The sequence below is a fragment of the Macaca thibetana genome, chromosome 1, assembly GCF_024542745.1.
Source record: "Macaca thibetana thibetana isolate TM-01 chromosome 1, ASM2454274v1, whole genome shotgun sequence".
In the NCBI taxonomy this organism is placed as follows: domain Eukaryota; kingdom Metazoa; phylum Chordata; class Mammalia; order Primates; family Cercopithecidae; genus Macaca; species Macaca thibetana.
This window is the reverse complement of record NC_065578.1, coordinates 125,333,781-125,356,960: the sequence shown is the minus strand read 5'-3', so window position 1 is coordinate 125,356,960 and position 23,180 is coordinate 125,333,781. Positions and strand designations below refer to the sequence as shown.

General features: G+C 42.2%; 3 protein-coding genes across 26 annotated transcripts in view; 1 reads left to right on the top strand and 2 right to left on the bottom strand.

The window, feature by feature from the left end:
* Positions 1-23,180, bottom strand: part of S100A1 (S100 calcium binding protein A1) — a 1,186,348-nt gene that overhangs the window by 751,572 nt on the left and 411,596 nt on the right. The window contains exon 1 of one of the 24 annotated variants that reach the window (XM_050754034.1): positions 462-465. The exons of the other annotated variants lie outside the window; for them this stretch is intronic. The gene's annotated coding sequence lies outside the window, so the exon portion shown is untranslated. Of the gene's footprint in view, positions 1-461; positions 466-23,180 lie in introns of those variants that run through there. 24 annotated transcript variants of the gene reach the window in all.
* Positions 1-23,180, top strand: part of S100A8 (S100 calcium binding protein A8) — a 675,486-nt gene that overhangs the window by 518,701 nt on the left and 133,605 nt on the right. The window lies entirely within an intron of this gene.
* On the bottom strand, positions 5,786-12,728 carry SMCP (sperm mitochondria associated cysteine rich protein). The gene is made up of 2 exons (XM_050755730.1): positions 12,568-12,728; positions 5,786-6,428 (listed from the first exon to the last, which is right to left on the bottom strand). Exon 2 carries the CDS (start codon positions 6,406-6,408, stop codon positions 6,037-6,039), a length of 372 nt encoding a protein of 123 aa, XP_050611687.1. The 5' UTR covers positions 6,409-6,428; positions 12,568-12,728; the 3' UTR covers positions 5,786-6,036.

The following is a 23,180-nucleotide window of genomic DNA, read 5'->3' as shown; positions in this document are numbered from 1 at the left end:
AGTCTCTAATAAATAGTGATAGTACAGTGGGACATCCCTATGCTTCCCTCTGCCTCTCCCCCCGCAAAAAAAAAAAAAAACAAAAACAAAAGCAAAAAAAAAAATGAACTTTTGTTCATACCTTCCACCATAAAGAAGCATACCCCATTTTATTGCACTTTTCAGATATTGTGATTTTTTACAGTTTGAAGTTATACGGCAACCCTGTGTCCAGTAATTCTATTGGCAGCATTTTTCCAACAGCGAGTGTTCATTTCATGTCTCTCTGTCAAATATTGGTGATTCTTGCAATATTTCAAAATTTAAAATTATTATTATACTTGTTATGGTGATCTGTGACCATTGATCTTTGATGTTACTATTGCAGTTGTTTTGGGGCACCATGAACTGTGCCCATAGACGATAACAAATTTAATTGATAAATATTTTGTGTGTTCTTACTACTAGAACAACCAGCCATTCCCCCATTTCTCTTCCTCTCATTGGGCCTTCGTAGTCTCTGAGAAGCAACACTATTAAAATAAGGCCAATGAATAACTCCACAGTGGCCTCTAAGTATTCAAGTAAAAGGAAGAGTCACATATCTCTTACTTTAAATTCAAAGCTAAAAATGATTAAGCTTAGTAAGGAAGACATGTCAAAAGTTGAGATAGGCCAAATGATAGGACTCATGCTGAACAATCAAGTTGTGAATGCAAAATAAAAGTTCTTGAGGGAAATTGAAACTGCTACTCCGGTGAACACATGAATGATAAGAAAGCAAAGCAGCCTTATTGCTGATACGAAGACAGTTTTAGTGGTCTGGATAAATCTAAGCAGCCACATAATTCCCTTAAGCTGAAGCCTAATCCACAGCAATCCATAGAATTAACTCTCCCTTTAATTCTGTGAAGGCTGAAAAAGGTGAGGAAGCTGCAGAAGAAAAGGTTAAAACTGGCAGATGTTAGTTCATGATGTTTAGGAAAGAAGTCTGCTCCATAACATAAAAATGCAAGGGGAAGCAGCAAGTGCTGATGTAGAAGCTGCAGTTATCTGCAAGTTATCTGGAAGATCTAGCTAAGATAGTCCATGAAGGTGGCTACTCTAAACAACTGATTTTCAGTGTAGATGAAACAACCTTCTATTGGAAGAAGATACTATCTAGGACTTCACAGCTAGGGAGGAGAAGTCAATGCCTGGCTTCAAAGTTTCAAAGAACAGACTGACCCTCTGGTTACGGGTTAATACTCCTGATGACTTTGAGGTCAATCCTCATTTATCATTCCCAAAATCCTAAAGCCCTTAAGAATTATACTAAATCTATTATTCCTGTGCTTTATAAATAAAGCAACAAAGTCTGGTTGACAGAAAATCTGTTTATAGCATGGTTTACTGAATATTTTAAGCCCACTGTTGAGACCTACTGCTCAGAACAAAAGATTGCTTCCAAAATATTACTGCTTATTGACAAATGTACCTAGTCATCCAAGAGCTCTGATAGAGATATAAAGGAGATTGATGTTTTCATGCCTGCTAACACAATGTCGATTCTACAGCCCACAGATCAAGAAGTAATTTCAACCTTCAAGTCTTATTATTTAAGAAATACATTTTGTAAGGATATAGCTGCCATAGATGCTTTAGGTAGTGATTCCTCTGATGGACTTGGACAAAGTAAACTGAAACTCTCTGGGAAGAATTCACCATTCTAGATGCCATTAAGAATATTTGTGATTCATGGGAGGAGGTAAAAATATCCACACTAACGGAAGTCTGGAAGAAGTTGACTCTAACCTTCATGGATGACTTTGGATGGATTCAAGACTTCAGTGGTGGAAATAACCACAGGTGTGTTAGAAATAGCAAGAACATTAGAATTATAAGTGGAGTTCGAAGATGTGACTGAATTGCTGCAATCACATGATAAAACTTGAGCAGATGAATTGTTGTTTCTTATGGATGAGCAAAAAAATTGATTCTCAAGATGGAATCTACTCCTGGTGAAGATGCTGTGAACATTGTTGCAATGACAACACAGAATTCAGAATATTCCATAAGCTTAGTTGATAGAGGAGGGACAGGTTTTTAGATGATTGACTCAAATTCTGAAACAAGTTCTACTGTGGGTAAAATGCTATCAAACAGCATCACATGCTAAAGATAAATTTTCAATGAAAGGAAGAGTCAATTGATGCAGCAAGCTTGATGGTTGTCTTATCTCAAGAAACTGTACCTTGAGAATTGCTTGAACCTAGGAGGCAGAGGTTGCAGTGAGCCAAGATCATAGCACTGCACTCTAGTCTGGTGACAGAGCGAGATTCTGTCTTAAAAAAAAAAAAGGAGCTGTACCAGCCACTCTAGTCAGCAGCTGTCAACATCAAGGCAAGATCCTCCACCATCAAAAAGATTACCACTTGCTGAAGGCTCCGATGATTATCATTTTTTAGCAATAAAGTATTTTTAACTCAGGTATGTACTTTTTTTGACATAATATTATGGCACATTTAATAAGCTGTAGTATAGTGTAAACATAACTTTTATATGCACGGGGAAATTTAAAAAATGTGTAACTCGCTTTATTGTGGCAGTCTGGAACTGAACCAGTAATATTTTCAAGGTATGCCTGAACAAAAATTAACTTCTAGGAGAAAATATAGGAGAAAATCCTTGTGTCCTAGAGTCAGACAAAGACGTCTTAGGTGTGACACAATAAACACAACCCATAAAAAAGCAACTAACTGGACTTTATCAAAATTAAGAACTTCTGCTATTTGAAAAAAAAAATTTAAGAGAATAAAATGATAGGCCACAGTCCAGAGAAAATATGTTAAATAATTTATTTGACAAGACACTTGTATCAAGAATATACATATATATGTATATGCACACATACACACATATATATACACATACATACATGTGTACCTACACACATACATACGTGTATATAGATATACACATACATACACACACATACATATGTATACACACATCCCCTTAAAATCCAGTGATAAGAATCCAAATAGCTCCAAATAGTAAAAAAAAATGGAGGAAATATTTGGACAGATAATTCACCGAAGAAGATATACAAAGGCAGAAGAGCTCAAGGAGAGATGCTCCATGTCATTAGCCATTAAGAAAATGCAAATTAAAGCCACAATGAAGCAACACTGCGTATTTATTAAAATGTCTGGAACTCTAGAAATAGAAAAAGTGAGCATACAAATAATTGGCAGGGCTGTGCAACAACTGGAACTGCCATACACTTCTCATGGGAATGTAAAATGGCAGAACCATTTTGGGAAACAGTAGGGCAGGTTCTTAAGAAGTAAAACATATACCTATTATATAAAACAGTCATTTTCCTCTGAGGTCTTTACTGAAGTGAAATGAAAGCATATGTTCATACAAAGATTTGTGCATGAATGTTCATAGCAGTTTTATTTGTAATAGCCACAAATTGGAAACAACCCAAATGCCCATCAAAGGATTGATAAACAAAAGTGACATATTCACAATAATGAGGGTATTTGCTACTCAGCAATGAAAAAGAATGAACTGTGGATACATGCAAAAACATGTTTGAATCTCAATCTAATTTAGCTGAGTGAAAGGGGCCAGGTATAAAAGAACGCACAGTGGTTTGGCCTGGGAAGTGGCAGAAGAGGGACTTGACTTGCTGCCAGAGCACCCCGCAGGGGTTGGTCAACCCAGAGAGCTGCCTGGAGACTCAGGAAGAGGACAGAGAGTGGGACTGGGGTGGGGCAAAGAGCGGGGGTGAAGGTTGGAGTCTCCAGGCTGGGCAGGGTCTTCCCACCATTCCTGCAGACCCACAGTCTCGCCTTTCACAGAGGGTTGGGTAATTACCGCTGGCTTCCCCAGACCCCAGCAAGGGAAAGGCAGGTGAGCCAGCTCATCTCTGCTGTCCTTGCACAGGGTGCAGATCCCAAGGCCCAGCTCTGCCAAGATCTTGCCCAGCTGCATTGGGCCTGGGTATGTGGTGAGGCCCAGTGTAGCAGGACTCTCACTGACTTCCACCGATGAGTTGGGGGCGATGCCAAATTGGAGGCTGGCACCATGGGAGGGTGGAGGTCTCACCTTGGAATCCCAGTAGTCCCTGGAGCATGACAGCCAGAGGAGGCTCCCAGGATGGAGAGCAGGGCACCCATCACCTGGGCTGCGAAAAGTAGCAACCCTCCAACTACTGCAGCAACCACAAATCCCCCAGGACCAGCTAGATGTGACACATGGAAGTCTTCAGGAGCCCAGTGCTGAGAATCTCAAGATTTCTCCCATCTGGCCAGATTCTTGGAATGATCTGACCTTGCAGGTCTCTAGCTACTTCAAGAAACTCCTAAATTGTGCTGCCCCACTTCTGAAAGTTTACATGCAAGGAATGGGGTTTTGTCCTTTGCAGTGTGGGAATACAAAATAATTCAGAGTTGCCACGACCCAGAATAGAAATAGAGTGGCCCATTTTAGATGTTTCATGAAAACCTGTTTTTATTTTGAAATCTGAACCTTAGCATTTACAAAAACTTCGGAGAGATGGCTGCCCGCCCTCCTAGAGGGAAAAATAAACTAGTTCCAACATAACCTTTGTAGGACTACGAAATTGTTCCAATTTAAAAAATTTTCTCCCACAAACTAAACAAAGTGCAGGAGTATTTTGTGTGCTACCGGTGCATTGTTACTAGGGAATCTGTATTTTGAAATTCCAAGTAATTGAAGATGACTTTTATAGACCTTAGATGGTGTCAAAATAGAAACTGCTGTTTTGAGCTACTTCATATATGCAGTGTTTAGCAGATAGGGAAGACCTGCTTTGAAAGAATGAATTGTCAGCATAAAAAAAAATACCTACTGTGTGATTCCACTTACATAAAATTCTTGAAAACACTAATTTGAAGGGACAAAAGTAGACCAGTAGTTTTCTGGGGATTGGTGGACAGGGAGAAGCGTGAGAGAGAGAGTACAGAAGTGCACTCAAAAAATTTTAAAAGTGATATGTTAATTACACATCAAAAAGCAGTAAAAATGGAAGTTTACAAGTATGCTTAACGAGCCTGATTTATCTATTTCTACTTGTCTACCTGGACTAGTGGGGGTGTGCTTGGGGACAAATTATTGGAGGATGATGGCTTCTTTAGAGGGAAATAGGGCCTTGTGGCTGAGAGGAGTTTGAGAACTACGCACACTGAATAGCCACTCGGTGTCAGACCCTATGTCAGGCACTTTAAATAAATTATCCGTTTTAATTCTCATTAAAAAAATCTTTGAGGGAAGTACCATTATCTTTATGTTACACATGAGGAAATAGAGCCTCAGAGACACTGAACCACTTGCTTTGGGATTGCTACTCTCTGACCGAAGAGCCAGTGCTGATGCTGGAAGATTTCGCTCTTTGCCGCCAGTCACTGTGCATTGCTGAGTCCTGGGTACTCTACCTCCATCTAAAATCTCTGGATGGGGGGTAGAATCACTCCAAGGGATTTACATATTTTTGTTTGGTCTGGAGTACAATGTGGTACCCAGGACCCAGGGGAATTAGGGTTCTTGAACTTTGGGGGACCAATAATTTTTTTTTTTTTAATAAGGACTGAAGGGGTTCCTGGAATGCAGGACTTTCATTTTAAAACCAAGATGAGTCAATCAACTAAGCTCCAGCTCAGCAGAGGCTTTGTTCTTCAGGATGCTAGTTCTTGCTCCTTGGACCTCCAGGACATGCCCATAATATTTTCTTGGGCTCTAGGCCAGGCTGGTGAGATGATTTCACAGGTAAGTAAAGGAACAAAGGGAGGCAATGTTCTTTTTATTGCTCTTTTATTTCTGTGCTGTCTAAATGTCAGGATCACTAGGAAAGATGATTCCAGCTTCTTCATCCTCCCATTTCCAGATGGAGGCCTCCCTAGGGTAGGGAGCTATGATGGGAAATAGAAGCCTCTCGTGGGGTGGAAATGGTAGTCACTGTGAAAACTGCTTCTCTAAACATAGGTCTAGCCTGACTCTCAGTAATACCCCACCCTGCAAAGTGAAAGGCATGGCCCCAGGGACAATCTATTTGTTTGACTTCTGCTCCCATTTGCTTGGACTGGACTTATTTTGTGGGCTATAGGGCTGCTGCTGGGTTTGAGAGCCCTTGTCCTGAGTTTGTGGTGAGTTGGGCTCAGACTCCACATTAAGCGGTGAGCATTCGGGCTTGGTCTCCAAACTACAGCACCTGGCCTTAATGCAGCAAGGGGGTTTTGGCTGGCAGCAGTGATTGTGTTTTGGCGGGCAGCATTGATTGCCTTTTGGCTGGCAGCACTGGTTCTGTTTTGGTGGGCAGCATTGATTGCCTTTTGGCTGGCTGCACTGGTTCTGTTTTGACGGGCAGCATTGATTGTCTTTTGCTGGGCAGCATTGACTGTGTTTTGGCTGGTCACACATCTTCTGGACACTTGGAGGTACTAGAAAAAGAAAAGAATATTCTCCTCAGAAGGAAATCTGGGTGCCTGCTTTCATTTCCTCCTTTCTTAATACCCAAATACATCCATCTTCAGGATAATGACTCAGACCGGGGTTGAGAAAGCAGAGCTGGATACCTCAGAGGGGCCAGCCAGCCCTGTAATTCTACCTTTGCATATGCCAGCATGTTTGTTCCTTACTAGGTAGTCATTTGCCAGATAAAGAATCAAAAGACCAGAATATGTAAGCAATGTGCCTAAGGTCTCTTAGCTAATGAGCAAACAGTGTGACCCTCCGTTGCCAGATCCTGGGTCAAGTGTCGGGCCCTTCACAAACATCAGCTAATGTAATGACCGCTACCTGCCTCAAGTAGACATTTTTAGTCCACTTCACATCATACGAGGACCACTGAAGTTCAAAGATCCACCTCAGTTGCTTGTAAGTGGATTCAAGCCAAGCTCTATCCCACTCTAGAGCATGTGCTTGTTCTTGTCTCTAATGTGGCATCCAGGGACCCAGGTGCAATGGAACTCTTGTACTTAGAGTGACCAACTGTTACACCCTTCCCGAACGCATCATCTTGTCCCATGCACAGAGCGCTGTGGTGGTTACAGCGAGATGAAATGAAAAGTACAGTGCTTTTGGCATGGCAGGACCTGAGTTCTAGGGCTGGTTCTGCAACTCCCAAGCCTCAGGGCTTGGGCAGTTCTCTTCATCTCTCTGGGCTTGTATCTCTTCCTCTATAAAGGGGCAGTGGTGGGGATGAGGAAGGGGGAACTGGACCTTATAGGGATCCTCAAACTCAACCATTCAGCAGTTTTGTAATTTCCTCATTCTTCTAGGTATAGAGAAAATCCAAACAACTCTTGCTTTACTTCTATCTATCTACCTTCCTCCACCCAGGAAATCCAAGTTCTCCCAAGAAGGTCCCTGGGCCTTGGCCCCAGTATGCAGCCCCTGGGGAAGCCCCTATGTGGTTTCTGCCTTGTCCCTCCAATGGCACATGATGAGAGGATGAACACCACTGTTGTGGCCCCAGAGCAGAATAGAGGGTCTAGAAGTGGCCAGGAAACAGTAGGCAGTGAGCAGGTTGTTATCTAGCCTCCTCAGGGAAATGTGGAAGCATGGGAAATGAGCCTATACCCCCTCTGGGGACTCAGCTCACAAAGCCACAAACCCATGTGGGTGAGGCACTAGGCCTGTCAGAGCCCTGTCACTGGTGTGGGGGATGGGTGTGAGATTTGGATTGACAACTGCTGAAGTGAAGTTGCAACCACCTTCTGGCCTCTGGCATCCTCGGGATTATAAGAAAAGCCTCTTGCCCAAACTAATTTTTTTTTCTTTCTTTCTTTTTTCTTTGGAGGGAAGTACCATTACTGGACATGGAGCTTCACTCTTGTCGCCCAGGCTGGAGTGCAAGGGCGAGATCTTGGCTCACTGCAACCTCTGCCTCCCGGGTTCAAGTGATTCTCCTGCCTCAGCCTCTGGAGTACCGGGGATTACAGGCACCGGCCATCATGCCCAGCAAATTTTTGTATTTTTAGTAGAGATGGGATTTGACCGTGTTAGCCAGGCTGGTCTCAAACTCCTGACTTCAGGTGATCCGACCACCTCAGACTCCCAAAGTGCTGGGATTACAGGCGTGAGCCACTGCACCGGGCCCCAAACTAGTTTTTTAAACTGAACCAGTTACTGCTGTGGGCTTCCACTAAGCACACACTTGCCCATATCTCTGTGAGAATGTGTGTGTGTGTGTGTGTGTTTGTGTGCACACACGTGAATGCATGTAGGCATGTGTCCATGCATAATCATAAGTACATGGTGAGGAGAACTTGAGGTTTGTGATGATGGCTGTTTAGTTGGATCAAATTGATATTACTTGAACTTTCTCATGAGTCTTAACAGTTAGAGCCAGTGTGAATAGCTCCTAGCAGGGGCCAGCCTCCGTCCTAGCCGTCTCTCTCCTGCTGGACACTCCCTACTTGCCCTCCATCTGATCCGTACCTGCTGTCAAGATACTTCCCCCAAGTCCTGCTCAAACCCTCTCCCTGATGTTTAGAAAGCCACATCTCTTGTCTTGTCCTCTTCTTTTGTGTTCTGTAGATAGAGGGACTCCTGGGGACAGTAGCTACAAATCTCTCCTCACACTAAAGTCTTTCCGGGGGAGGACTGGGCATGGTGGCTCATGCCTGTAATCCTAGCACTTTGGGAGGCCAAGGCGGGTGGATCACCTGAGGTCAGGAGTTCGAGACCAGCCTGGCCAACTTGGTGAAACCCCATCTCTACGAAAAATACAAAAACTAGCTGGGCGTCGTGGCAGGTGCGTGTAATCCCAGCTACGCGGGAGGCTGAGGCAGGAGAATCACTTCAACCCAGGAGGCGGAGGTTACAGTGAGCCGAGATCGTGCCATTGCACTCCAACCTTGGCAACAAAAGTGAAGCTCCATCTCAAAAAATGAAATGAAATGAAATGAAATAAAATAAATTAAAATAGAAAAATGAATTATTTCTGGGGGTTACCCCATGATAATGATATGGTTTGGGTCTGTGTCCCTGCCCAAATCTCATCTTGAATTGTAATCCCGACATGTGGAGGGAGGGACCTATAATCCCCACATGTTGAGGGAGGGAGGTGATTGAACCACTGTGGCAGTTTCCCCCATGCTGTTCTCATGATAGTGAGTTCTCACAAGATCTGATGGTTTTATAAGTTCTGACATTTCCCCTGCTCTTACTTCTGTCTCCCACCACCAAGTGAAGAAGGTCCTTCCCCTTTGCCTTCTGCCATGATTGTAAGTTTCCTGAGGCCTCCTCAGACATGTGGAACTGTGAGTCGATTAAACTTCTTTCCTTTATAAATGATCCAGTCTTGGGTAGTATCTTTAGAGCAGTGTGGAGAAGGACTAATCCACCCCAGTAGGACAAAAATCTATATCATCCTTTCCTGAAGGTGTGCATGATTCTCCAGTCAGGTGGTTGCTAAAGGATGCCTGTCAGACGACCTACTTTGCTATCTGAATCACCCCTGTGACTTATAGAAGACCCAGGGCTGTGGCTGTCCTGAATGATGGGTGGCATGCTCTTAGACTCAACCCTTTTTTATCTGGGGATTCACCTAAATCCAGTTCGTAGTGTAAAAACTGGGTCCCATTGAGCCAGGTGTGGCCGACACCTCCACCCACTAGTAACAGTAACTTTCAGACTCACACGTTGGACGCAGCCCCAGCCGGCCTCTCTTCACTTTCACTTTCTGAACCACTGGAGCCTCATCTCAGGGTTTCTCTGTGGGAAGGAGGTCCCTGGCATGTGCGTGAGAAGGCTTGGGCATATGCCAGGGCCCTCCTTCTTACAGAGAAAGCCCAAGACTTTCTCTGGGAAGAAGGGGAGCACAATGCTACCTCCTATAAGGACCCCTATGTTTGAATATTCTGAACTACAGCATTAGGGTGAGAGACAATTGAGAAGGAAGAGTTATCTCTTAAGGCCCTGCCACCTGGTCTAAACCCTTCATGATCCTAAGTCTCTGGCTATACGGTTGCAGCCTGAACTGGGTCAAGGGCAGTTCCCACCTAAAAAAGGAAGAGTGACTTGGATTAGGATGTTGACTTTAATTTAGTCACAATTCTATCCCTGCCAGTTATTCTAGGATTCATCCTATCTTTCATGGAAAAGGCTCCTGCTTCCATTTAAGAGAAAGACACTGGAGCAAGACTCCTAAAGGATGGGCGTGGGGACAAGTCACCCCGTTGCTCCTTCTAGGTCAGAGGAAGCTGCAAAGAGGCTGAGGTGGCAGATGCAGGCCCTGCAATGCCTTGACTTGCCTGAGAGGGAACGGGAAGGAGAGAGGTGAGCAATGGAGAGGTACACCAAAAATGGAAATAAGACACAGACAGACCAGCATAAAAACAGGGAAGAGGTGAAAGAGTACAGGGCCATGTTCTCTACCACCTTTGTAGTGTTCAAAGCTGTTTGACAGGAAGTGTGTGTGTCCACATGCGCACACAAGCATACACCTGGTTGCCCCTGCAGCTGTACAGGGGTGAGTTTGAGTGTGTGGGTGTATGCAGGGAGCCCAGTATTTGTCCCTGTCTCCTTGTTGTTTGAATCTGCTCCCTTAGGGGTCAGACCTAAGACTAGGTTTTGAGAGGGATGAGGAAGGAGTGAGCCTCTTCTGTTTTTATTTTCTGTTGTTTCTCTCTGTGTTTATTTTTGCCTTTTACTATTTTTTCTCTCTGCCTTTCTATCATTCTCTGGTCTTCATCCTGTCTCTATATTTCTGTCTTTTGTCTCCGGTTTACCTTTCTCTATTCTGAAGGTCAGTGCCCTGAACTGACCAAAGTGCAGAGTCTCATCACCACGTGGAAGTCCAGTTTGTTAGGGTCCATCCTTACAAGTCCAGGCTGAGCTGTTTCTACAGAAGCAATTCTCATTCCGGTGACCAGAGATGCAGAGGCATCAGAGGGCACCTGGAGCCCGGGTCCAGGGGCTTGCCTCACTAGTCCCACCAACATCTCCACTCCAAGCATGTCCCCCATAGTCAAGTCCTGGGAACAGGTCCTGAATATGGAGGTTGTGCCATATCAGAGAAGGAGAGCAGGTTAGAAACCAGTCTTGTTGACTATAGCATAAGGAGGGCAACATCAAGTCCTTCTGCAGCTTCACCCCCATGGATGCAGGTCCTGCCCCTCTGAGCCAATGCTGTCTCCACTGTCTTCCTTCTGCCTAGTGAATATTATCTCTTTCCTCCACTTTCAGAACGCTAGCTCCTGTACAATAAATGTGCCTCCTGACCACTCTGCCTCCTGCAAGAGTTTCTTCTTAAGATTCTCTCCTTGGCCAGGCTCAGTGGCTCACACCTGTAGTCCCAGCACTTTGGGAGGCCAAAGCAGGTGAATCTCTTGAGGTCAGGAGTTTGAGATCAGCCTGGCCAACATGGTGAAACTCCATCTCTACTAAAACTACAAAAATTAGCTCGGCATGGTGGCATGCACCTGTAATACTAGCTACTTGGGAGGCTGAGGCAAGAGAATCGCTTGAATCTGGCAGGCGGAGGTTGCAGTGAGTCGAGACTGCACCACTGCACTCCAGCCTGGGAGACAGAATGAGATTCCATCTCAATAAATAAATAAAAATTAAAATAAATAAATATATAAATATTCTCTCCATGCTCCGTTTCCCCTCCTTCCCAACCAAGCTCTGCATAGCCTGCCTCAGGAAATCTGCCTGATCACATCAAACACCTGTGGCCCAGGGCCAGGGCCATCTTCCTAGCTTTTCTTATTGCTCTATTCAGTGAGGATTAATACAGAGCCCAAACCACCAGGAGGGCCCTGGCAAGGTGCCTTCTGTCTGACGTCTGCCCACCGGCCCAGTCTCATGTCCACCCACTGTTCTCTCAGGCACCAGACTGGCTCAGAGCAGACACCTGCTGAATTTTCTCACCTCTTTCCGGGTTTTTGAACGTGCTCTTCCCCAGCTTGAACCACCCTTCCTGGGTCTCTGTCCCCACATGCTCACTGAATATCGTTCAAACCTGAAGTCTCTGCTTACACATCACTCCTCAAGGAAAACTTCCTTAACCCATAGCCTCTGTCTCCCTGATAGGCTTTCTTGGATCCCCTGTACTTCTCATTACATTTTTATAGTGGTTATTATTTCCCTAATTGTCTGACTTCTGTGGTCCGTTAGCTCCATGAGCACAGATATCCTCACTATCCCCACCCCCAGAGGCTCCAGTGACTTCCTATTTTTTTTTTTTTGAGATGGAGTTTCGCTCTGTTGCCCAGGCTGGAGTGTAGTGGCTCGATCTCCACTCACTGTGATGAGCTCTGCCTCCAGGGTTCACACTATTCTCCTGCCTCAGCCTCCTGAGTATCTGGGACTACAGGTGCCTGCCACCATGCCCAACTACTTTTTTTTGTATTTTTAGGAGAGATGGGGTTTCACCGTTTTAGCCAGGATGCAGTGGCTTCCTCTTAAATGGAAGCAGGAGCCTTTTCCTGAAATATAGGATGAATCCTGGAATCCTCTCATCCAGCACACTGAATGGCATTGCATGGGCCTCAGTAAGTAAATATATAATGAATGAACACATTAAAAAGCCATGCAGAGAGGGCCCAAAAGATAAGGTTTCTGTGTTACCTGGTCTGGCCACACACTTCTCAATTCACAATTTCCATGCTTGACTTCTGATGACTGATTCCAGTAGATATTATTGATCTTCCTCAGCAGCCTAGTGAGTCCATGACTATCAGAAGCCAAAGTCTTCTGAACCAGATTGGTTCCCTCCCCTGCTAATACCAAGATTCTAAGCCTCTATGACATCATAATCCTCTCCCCAGGACTCTATGCCTAGCTCACTCACTAGCGCCCTCTGCCTGCTGGAGAGTCTGACTCTTCTCGGTTTCTTTCCTGAAAGATACAAAGTTCCCTAGCTAACCCATAAGCATGCAATGACCTAAAACACAAATCTGTATTGAGTGTCTCCTATCTACCAGGCTGTGTCCTAAAAAGTGAAGTGTAGCTCAATGGAATGTAGTTTCCATTCTCAAAGAACCAATTCAATATGGAGGCAAGTCAATAGCCAATAATACCATGTAATAATAATGATGGTAGGATAAGCACAGGGGTCAGGTTTGGGGGTCAGATATGCTTCCTGGAGGGAGTGATATTTAAGCTGAGACTTGGAAATTGGAAATAGGAAGGGGGTGTCTGGGAGACATTTTCAGATCCAGAAATGTGAAAGTATAAGCTATTTGGTGGAAAAGCTCAGTGCGGCTGGAGCAGAGTGGGGAGTAAGGAGAAGGGGGAGACTCACCTACCTAGGTAGGTAAGGCTGTGTTGGTGAGGACTCTTTATTCCATAAAGAAAATAGTTTGGACTTTATCCTGAGGACAATGGGAAGCACCGAAAGGTTTTAAACAGGGGAGAAACTGGGATGCCTTAGGGGCAAGGACCCTATTTTATTCACTTTGATATTCCCAGTGTCTGGCTGAGCAATTGGCACATAAAAGATTCCGAAACTGAATCAATTCAATAGTGAGTTGACTAACATGGTGAGAAGAGAGAAGCATTTCATTATGTTTGTTCTTTTCCTTTATTCTTCTAGCATGGACATTTAAGGACATTTAAGGACAGTGACTAGGAAATTCTCTTCTCCTGGGAAGCATGCCTGCCATAAACACTTGTAGGACACCAGGCAAGAGCCTAAACAGAGGCTTCTGACCCCTGTGGTTCACCCCTTGTTCTCTTCCTACTCCCTGGCTTCATCCTGTGCCATGAGGGACCTTGGGTGTGCATGAGTGTAAGTATCCTAGCCCATACCATCCATGTTCTTTTCACACACGGATCTCCCAAACTGCCCCTCTCTTGGTTATTGAGACCTAGAAGTGAGCACAGTGTTGGTTGTTTGAGTCTTCAGGAGGATGGACACATAAAGATGATCTCAGGGCCATTTGACAGAGATTTATGGGATCCTGGATAGTGGATATGAGGGAGACAGCAGCTCTGGGCCTATACACTGAAATATCAAATTATCCTATGGCCAGGGTCATGGCTGGAAGAGAACCAGAGAAGGACTCTTTTAAAGTGTGAAGTCCAGGACAGAACTACCTCGGCCAAAGGGTAGCACTCCTGGGAAGTATATGAATTGAATTGTGCTTTTCATTCTATAATATACTATTCAAGTACTTCTCTTTCACTTGCCTTCTTCAGGTCTTCATGCTTATAGTTATTTCCAAAATTTATTCTCAGTAAAATGTCTGCTCTCATTCACATCTCCCCAAGTGTCTAACATTGTAGTTGGGACCAAAGCCTTAATCTATAAGAATTAAGTTATTTCTAGGAAGAGTACAGAGAGGGAGAGAGGGGTAGAGTGAGAGAGACAGAGAGGTGGAAATGGCCAACAAACCTATTAAGAAATGCTTATTCATAACTAAAGGAATGCAAACCAGAAGATCAATGAGACACTGGCTTTTCCATGACAGTCCAGTAACAAACATGAAATTTTGATCACATTAATCGTTAATGAATATGTTGAGAAACCAGCATTTTCATATTCCATTAATGAGATTTCATTTTACAATCATGTAATAGGATAGTATATAGCTAATAAAAGCATAGAGTCCGCTTGTAGATGATGCTATGAAAAATCCTCCCAACCATGTAATCAAAGAAAGCAATCCAGTAAACAATGTTAGTGTATCCCTTGTCTTATAAAAAATAATGTATATATAAAGATATATATATCTTATATATATAAGATAAATATATATGTTAGTATATGTTAGTATACATAATATTTTCCTAGAAGAATCACATATACATTTTCCTAGAAGAATCACATACACATTTTCCTAGAAGGATCACATACACATAAACTATTTGAATTTTAACCATGACGCGTGTTAGTTAATTAAAATTAAGCTAATGAAGGCTATCTAGGAGGTGAGGATAGGTATACTTTCTGCTCACCATTTAAGTTCTAGTTCCAACACACTGTATGGAACATCGTAGGTACTAAATCCACATTTAGTCAATAAACGCATGGAAGAATAATTTAACTAGTACATTAACTTGGAACTCTGTGTGTTCCTGTTCTTCTGCCTGACTACTTCCTGCTGGAGTCCTCGGCTCTCTTTCCTTCTCCACCAACACTTATTTTCTTGGTTGGAGCATTCAGTCTCCTGACCATAAAGGCCATCTATATGTCAGTGATGATGATGTCTACTTTGTTAATAACAGCTCAGACATCTCTCCAGAACTTCAGACTTTCGTATCCAACTGCTTATTTAATATTCTCACATGGATATCTTTACACAGTCTTGTTTTGTTTTCCTCTGGTGGTACTTTTCAAATATAATATAATAGACATATAATATAAAGACCAGTATCTCATAGCACTAAAATAAGCTAATTTTTATTAATTGTAGTTTTATGTATTGTCTTCTGTCATTAGAATGTCATTGCCAAAAAGGCAAATGCTGCTTACTGATATATCTCAGGCTCTCAGACAGAACAGTTCTTAACACATAGTAAATATTCAAAAAATATTAGTTGAATGCATGAATGGTGATTGTTGGTCTTTTTTTTCTAATCAGTTTGTCTGCCAATAACTTCTAACTGTTTGTCCAAATTGGGGAACCCATTTCCTAAGGCTGTTTTCAATGCATCATTCAAACTAGCAGAATGTGTCCTGTGGCAGCCCCACTCCTACCTCCTTAGGTTTTTCTGCCTCTGTTATCGAAAGTGGGGAAGACTATGACCATCTTTCTTTGCTGCATGGGCTATGTTAATTGATGGTGAGAAAAGTCGAGGCCGGTTTGCAGGAATTTGCTGATGTAATGATGTAATTAGCTCCAGTAATGGAGTGAGTCTTTATGGTGCTGTCTTCCTGGGTTCTAGCATTTGAGGCTCTGCTTCCTGTAGGTCTCCTTTAATGTGATTTTTTTTTTAACTTTTTTTTTTTTTTTTTTTTTTTTTGAGACAGGGTCTTATCCTGTTGCCTAGGCTGTAGTGTAGTGGTGTGATCTTGCCTCACTGCAGCCTCGACCTCCTGGGCTCAAGTGATCCTTCCACCTCAGTCTCCCAAGTAGCTGGGACTATAGGCGCGTGCCACTACACCTGGCTAATTTTTGTATCTTTTGTAGAGACGGGGTTTTGTCACGTTACCCAGGCTGGTCTTGAACTTCTGAGCTCAGGAGATCCTCCTGCCTAGGCCTTCCAAAGTGCTGGGATTACAGGCATGCATCACGGTGCCTGGCCCTTCTCCTTTAATATTATTAATACTGATCATTATTACACATTTACTTGGGCCTAAAATCAGAAGTTACAAAGGATACACGGTGAAATCCCCCACGTGCGACTCAGATATTTCAGTTAACAGAGATTAATTTCTGAAATATCCTTTCAGGGATATTTTATGCACAAAAACCACAAACAAACATGTATATTTTTTCTTCTTTTAACGAAATAAGAGTAACTCCACATCGTTTTGCTCATTGCTTTTTTCACAATAGCATCTGTTGGAGATCATTCCATTTCAGTACATTAAGAGTTTCTCCCTTTGTTTCCCAGTCTGGATAATAACCTATGTATATACAGAAGTTCCCAATTTTGGCCCTTGCAAACAATGCTGCAGTGAACACATTATTTATACATCATTCCTCAGGAGGAGATAGAATATATTTATTTAAGTGCAATTGCTGACTCAGAGGCTACTTTTGTAATTTGATCAGTATTTCCAGTTTCTTCCATATGAGTTTCACTGATTTATTTCACTCCCTACAATGTATAAGACTGCAATTTTCCCCCATAAATTCATCAAAATGATGTATTTTTAAATTAATTGTTCTTGGCCCATCTGGTAGGTTAAAAACGGGATCGCAAAGTAGTTTTGAATTTCTCTTAGTAACTAAGCTGAACTATATTTTATTACATTTAGTAAACCACAACATCCATTTTCTGGGAACTGCCTGATGTTATAACTTACCTAATACTTAACCGTATTCTTGATGAATTTATTACTGATTTGTAGCACTTATACGATATTGGAGAAATTAAGTTATTTTTGTGCTATGAGAAACTAAATTTCTTCGGCTGTGTTTTTTGACCTTTGACTTTATTATATTTCAACCATATAGAAAATGTTAATTATGTAAACACATTTAAAAATTTTTTATTTTATAGTTCTTGTTTGTTGTATTATAAAACTGATCCCCATTTTGAAAGTGTAGAGGAATACTCCCAGATTTTCTTAAGAGTTAACTTTTAATGTTTTAACCCTTTAAGAACTCTTTTTTTAAATTAATGGCTTCCCAGTTGTAGCAACATTATTTATTGATTAATTGATGATTTTTCACAGATTTGAGGGTGTGCTTATCATATATTAGCTTCTTCTGTATATTTTTTCCCAGCTCTGAACTTGTTATCATGCTCTATTGATCTGTCTGTATATTCATGGTCCAGAACAAACTGTTTAACTATAATAGCTTTAGAGTATATTGTAAATCTAGTAGAACTAGCTCCTACACATTAATTTTATTTTTAAGAATTGTCCTGGATATTTTTATATTTATTCATTCGTGTGTATTATTTTAATGTGGTTTTGTTGAACTGTAATATACATGCATTGAGAATACAGCCCAATGCATTTCAACCAATGCATTTAAACAAAGTAAAACATCTGTGTGACACCCACCTAAACCAGGAAATAGAATGACAACCCTCTGCACAACTTCTCCACCACAGAGTTCTAGGAACTGAATTAGCAAGGGCAAGACTGGCAGAGTTAGAGCTATCTCTGGCAATGAAAGCAGAAAGGCTCTGAAGTTGAGCTTTCCTTGGTCAGGTTTTAGTGAACTTCTACAAAGGGGTGCACGCTGTCTCTTTGTCAGACTCAGACCCTCCTTCCATTTATGGTCTGGTTGTCCCTGCGTCTGCTTGGCCTTTGCCCACTGAAGTGAATAGGATTCATCTCCGATGCTTCCAGAAGTGCTGCCTTGCTTCCCACATCTGTCGCGGTCCCTTTCCATGGGCCTTAGGCCTGAGGAACACTTGTTTTCCCAGGAGCCGACCCTTCAGGGTAAGGATTTAAAATCAGAGATTGTGTCTCTGCCGAGGCACCTTTGTGTTCAATGTGGGCAATTGCCACATTCTCAATATTGTATGAAGACTGACCTGACTAGCAAACTTTGCTGTTTTACAGAACTGTCACTGAATAATCTAAGGAAAAACAAAGATGCTTGCTTTCAGGCAAGTCTCCTGGCTGCTCTCCTTGCCTGCTCTGATTGCTGTCCCTAAGTCATGCATCTATTCTCGAGCCACCCTGGGCCCATCTAGTAAGTTCTTTACCTCTGGGGCCAGTCGCCACCAAGATGAGAACAAGTACAGAGCCATCTCGGGTCCTCAATATTCTGAACAATCTGTAAATAATTTCTGAATTTGTATTAGCTTCTTGTGGTCTGTAAAAAACCTGAAACAGGGTAGCTAGGTGACCAGCAGTATCTCCTGTGTCCCACCAGGTGAACTGGAACGAAAATTAAAGCTGCAGGCTTCAACTAAGCCCTCAACTGTCCTCCTTTGGGATCTGGGAGTAGGTCCTCTCTGTCATGCTTCTGCCTTCAGGAGGTTGAAATATCACTGCCTTTTCCTAATTGCACTCTACATCTTGGATCCCAACTTCAATTAGAAAGAACTGTTATTGGAGGTAACTGTGGTCCTCTCTTTTTTCTCCTCAGGCCTGATCAAGGTGATCAGTATAAGAATACCCAGCAAGGCGATGAGTATAAGAATTTTCAGGTAATTCCTGACTGCACATCGCTGCTGCAAAGTCTGGGTGAAGGCTTGGCTTTGCTGCCTCCTGGTGGAAAATAGAGCCATCCGCAAAAGTCCTGAGCAATGGCTCCTCTTTAGTTGATTTATCTTACATATGAATTCCAGAAGTCTCCATGGTACTGTGTATGTGAGAGTGAGTGTGTGTGTGTGTGTGTGTGTGTGTGTGTGTGAGAGAGAGAGAGAGAGAGAGAGAATCAGCGTGCCAGTTACCAATTTATTATCTCTCAGCTCCAAACACACCCTTGGATTTGTGCTCTGGGATAAACAATGTAATCTCTTGAATCCTTTCTCCATTAAAGTGAGAACAATGCTAAACTTTCTCCATAGGGGGCGCTGGAGGGACACTGCAGTTGGAAGGGGCAGGTGGGGGCAGTGTGTGGCCGTCCGGTGGCGCCTGCCACAAAGGCGGAGAATGAGATCCCTCTGCCTCCTTGCAGCCTTGGCTTGAGAATGACCTTTTCACAGCCTTCTCAGCCTGAAACCAAAGCCCCTCCACGGCCTGAGCTACCCATGGTCAGCTGTATGGAGGTGGGGCAGGGGCAGTCCACACAGAGCTGTGGCCCCCTTTGCAAGTTTCCTTGCTGCCCATGTGCTCTGAAGGTAAGCCTGAACTCCCACTGCATATCCAAGCCACATGGTTCCCGATGTCAGCCTTGCCCTGCATTGGGAAGGTGACCTATTGCTTGCCCCTTTTTGGAGGGTTTAACTCCAGACCCACCCCATCTAGCTAAAGCAGAGCACTTCTCTGCTGACTGGTGGCTGAAGCACACCTTTCCCAATAGGTATGAACCCCTTCTACTTTTGTCCTTCTTTGGGTACCCTCCTTGAGCCTTTTTCTTATATCTTATAGTTTAGTCTTTCTTTTATTACTGTTACTAATTCTTATCTTAAATTCCGTCTGTCTAACTTACTCCATCGTTTTTGTCTCCTGATTGGACTTGCTGCTACAGTGGAATAGCTTAGACTAAAAGTTTAGTTCTTTAATTTACCAGCTCTGCAACTTTGAACACATTTCTTAACTTCAGATTCTTGGTCTATAAAAAGAGGAGGGACACAGTACTTTCCTATGCAGTCGTTGTGAGGATTAAATGAGATAGAACATATTAAGCTCCTTGAAGACCTGGTACAGAGTTGGCGAGCAGTTACATAGGGCCAACTCAGGACAGAGAGAAAGGGAGGAAAGAAAAAGGGTCAAGAAAATGCCAGAGAGAACAAAAAGTAGCAAGAAATGGGAGCATAGACACACGAAACAAAATCCAAGAAATCGGTAGGCAGTAAGATTAGTAGGCAAGAGATCCATCGGTCTTCTAATTTATTGAAAATAAACATTTTATACAGTACAATTTAGGGAAAAATTCAAATATATTACCTTATTTAACCTTCAAAATAGATCAACTTAGTGTCTCTTGACTTTGTTGATGATGTTTCCATTTTCAAATGTCTAAGATGAGGCTTGGAGAGGTGTTCCAAGCCACACAGCTGGTTTGTAGATTGGAGGGCCTCATCTCCCCGTGGATCCTGTGGTCTTCCCGTTATTGCCCTCTTGTGGTCTGGCGTATAACAGCACCTGATACTATACAAACCAGATTGCTGGCCCCCAAGCCCTGCAGAGGGTTTAGCTCTGGTAATTCTGCTCTGTTTTCATTTAAGCCAACTTTGGCCCCCAAAGAAGACTATACATGACACGGGAAGGTGTCCACCATGACTCAAAGTAGTATTTATAATTATTGTCCCAAGTTTTAAAATTTTTATTTTTTGTTTTCTGTTACATTGTACTTAAAATTTATATAGTAATATGTGTAGATAATTCATTAATAAATGAAAGTACACACATTGCTTACTAATAGAGGCTTGAATAACATTGCTTTAGAACCACATTTCCCAAAATTAATTGAACACAATATATGTCATATTTTAAATTTAATAATGAAATAATACTTTTAACTTTGTTCGAGAAATACAGATAAGGGCCCCTTTGTATTATGGTTGAGAAAAAAATGCAAAGGTCTCACAAATTCATTTTCTTAGTAACACACCAAAGCAGAATACATTTGTGTAGTAAAGTTAATCACATTTACTAATGTTGAATAGCATCTCAAGTATATGCTGATATTGAAAAATAAGATAAATTGCATTGATGGGTTTTTCCCATCCATTAGACAATATACATCAAGGCAAGGATGATGTATGCGAATTCATGCCCAAGTTAAAGGTGATGGGCTCCCAGGTGAGATAATTTGTCAGTGACTTTCTGGCCTTCTCTGATTAAGCATATTATTTTCTTAAATGCAGATTATATGCTAAGAATAAAATTAGTATGTGTTATCTTTATCACAATGATACTTATATAGTTTACAACATTTGTGAAGATAATTATCACTTGCAATTATTATTTTCACTGAACACCTATTAACAAAGCATGGAATCTCTAATAGTCTCTGCGAGCCTTCATATACTTTAACAACTGCAACCATTTGTCTAATAGAAACTTACATTGAGACCACTATACATAAAACAGACAAGAGCTCATTTATTTATTTAAATTTATCTTTTACATTAAAATTTATATCAGTTAGTTAATTAAGAAAAATTGGGTTATTTTGATGAACATACAAAACTCAATTCATGAAATATAGATGATAGTTGCAGTACTATTAATTAGTCTCTGCATCTACTGTTTTTCTGTATTTTTTCTTTCTGGTTAGGCAGTACTGGTAAAATAATAGTTACTTTGCAAATGGTCCTTGGGGCCTCTGCTTGGAGCTGTCCGGATTGTGCACTCCACAACCCGGGGAGCACCAGTCATAGCAACCGCTATTAGACAGTTGTCAGGATTTGTTTCTTGCTTTATTTTGGTTTTCAACAGCTTACTTTACAATTTCAGCATATTTTTCTATTAGATTAACCTCAATATTTGAAAAAAATAGTTATAAAGGATTTGGAGGCAATCAGCAGAAATGTCTAAGAACTGTTCACATTCCTTGACTGAAAAGTGTTTAATGACAAAAGAATTTTAAAAAAACAACTATGACAGATAATATAAGTGTTGAATAGAGAAATATTTGATATGCTATGACTTGATGAGACATATGACATTATATAAGGCTATGTAATGTATTACTTGCACATCTATAATGTGAGACAATCCTTGATGCTATTCTTAACATTTTAGGATTCCTCAGCCCTTGACTGCAACCTTTTAAAAGCAATCCAGCCACAGCCAGTAGGAATGGAGGTGGTGAGGAATGGGAGTGGGGGTGGGAGTGGACAGGACTCTGCTCACCCTCCTGGATCCTCCTCAGCACTCACAGCCTGCTCCCTCATTCTGCCTTGATGACACTCAGCACTATCTGGTCATACCTTCTGCCTGTTTGTCTCAGTCACAGCAGAAGCTCAGGACTCCCAAATTGCCTGCCATCACCAGCATTCCTCCCTTCCCCAGAGGTCTGCACAGTCCCCGGTGGGACTCCATCTTCCATCCTTCGCCAGCACCTCAAACCCTCCACAGGCTCTCAAGACTCAAGGCTGTACATCGAAAAAATGCACTGTATCAACCAACTCTTCTCACAAAGCCACCTCCACCTTCTTGCTGTAAGTGAAAACTGGGTTCTGCATAGTCCTCTCACGGTCTGACTATTTTCTTCTTACCCAGGCCTTTGTACTCACTGGGCCAAGGAATGGGCTAGGCATTCGTTACACCAACCACTGCTCCTCTTCATTGCAAATCCCCAGGTAAGTATCTGATGCTCTGCTCACTATTGCTCTATCCAAGACTTTCTGTCATGGTCTTTGGTGATTTTAATATCCACAAAAATGATTCCTGTAATAATTTACTTCATAATTCTTTGAACTGTGCACCTCTAACAGGTTTGTCTTTCATCCTAACATTCATCTACTCCCATGTCATACCAGCCTAGACCAGTCATTATTAACAACTACAACCCTTCTGTAAAATGAGTTTCAAATAATCCTTTTCCCAAACCTAACCTCCTGTATTTCCAACTTACTTTCCCTGGTATCCCACTCTGAGAAGTTTTTCAATATGCTGGGAACTACAATTCACTGATATCGTAATGTTTTCTCTGGCCAATATCTTCTTCATGTCTTCATTTCTCTTCTTATCCATGTAAGCTCCACGAACTATCATTAAGATCATGCACTTGCATAATCCATGTCTCTCTTGCCCTTCTGTCTCTCTCCTCAAATTTCCAACATTTCTGTCTCTTTTGTCCCTTTCAATGATGAGCATACTCATTATGTTACTGAGAAAATAGAAGTAATTATAAGAGAACATCCATATAGTCTTGTCTACTCATCTACTTTTCTACTGTGGTTTCTCTTACTAACATATGTGACCCGCACGTGCTCCTATCTGGGGACAACCGTCCATTGGTGACCTGGATTCCATCCCTCTCATCTAT

Excerpts from the sequence above, each read along its gene's own strand:
- SMCP (XM_050755730.1), bottom strand. The coding sequence starts at position 6,408 with ATGTGTGACCAGCCAAAACACAGTCAATGCTGCCCAGCAAAAGACAAT.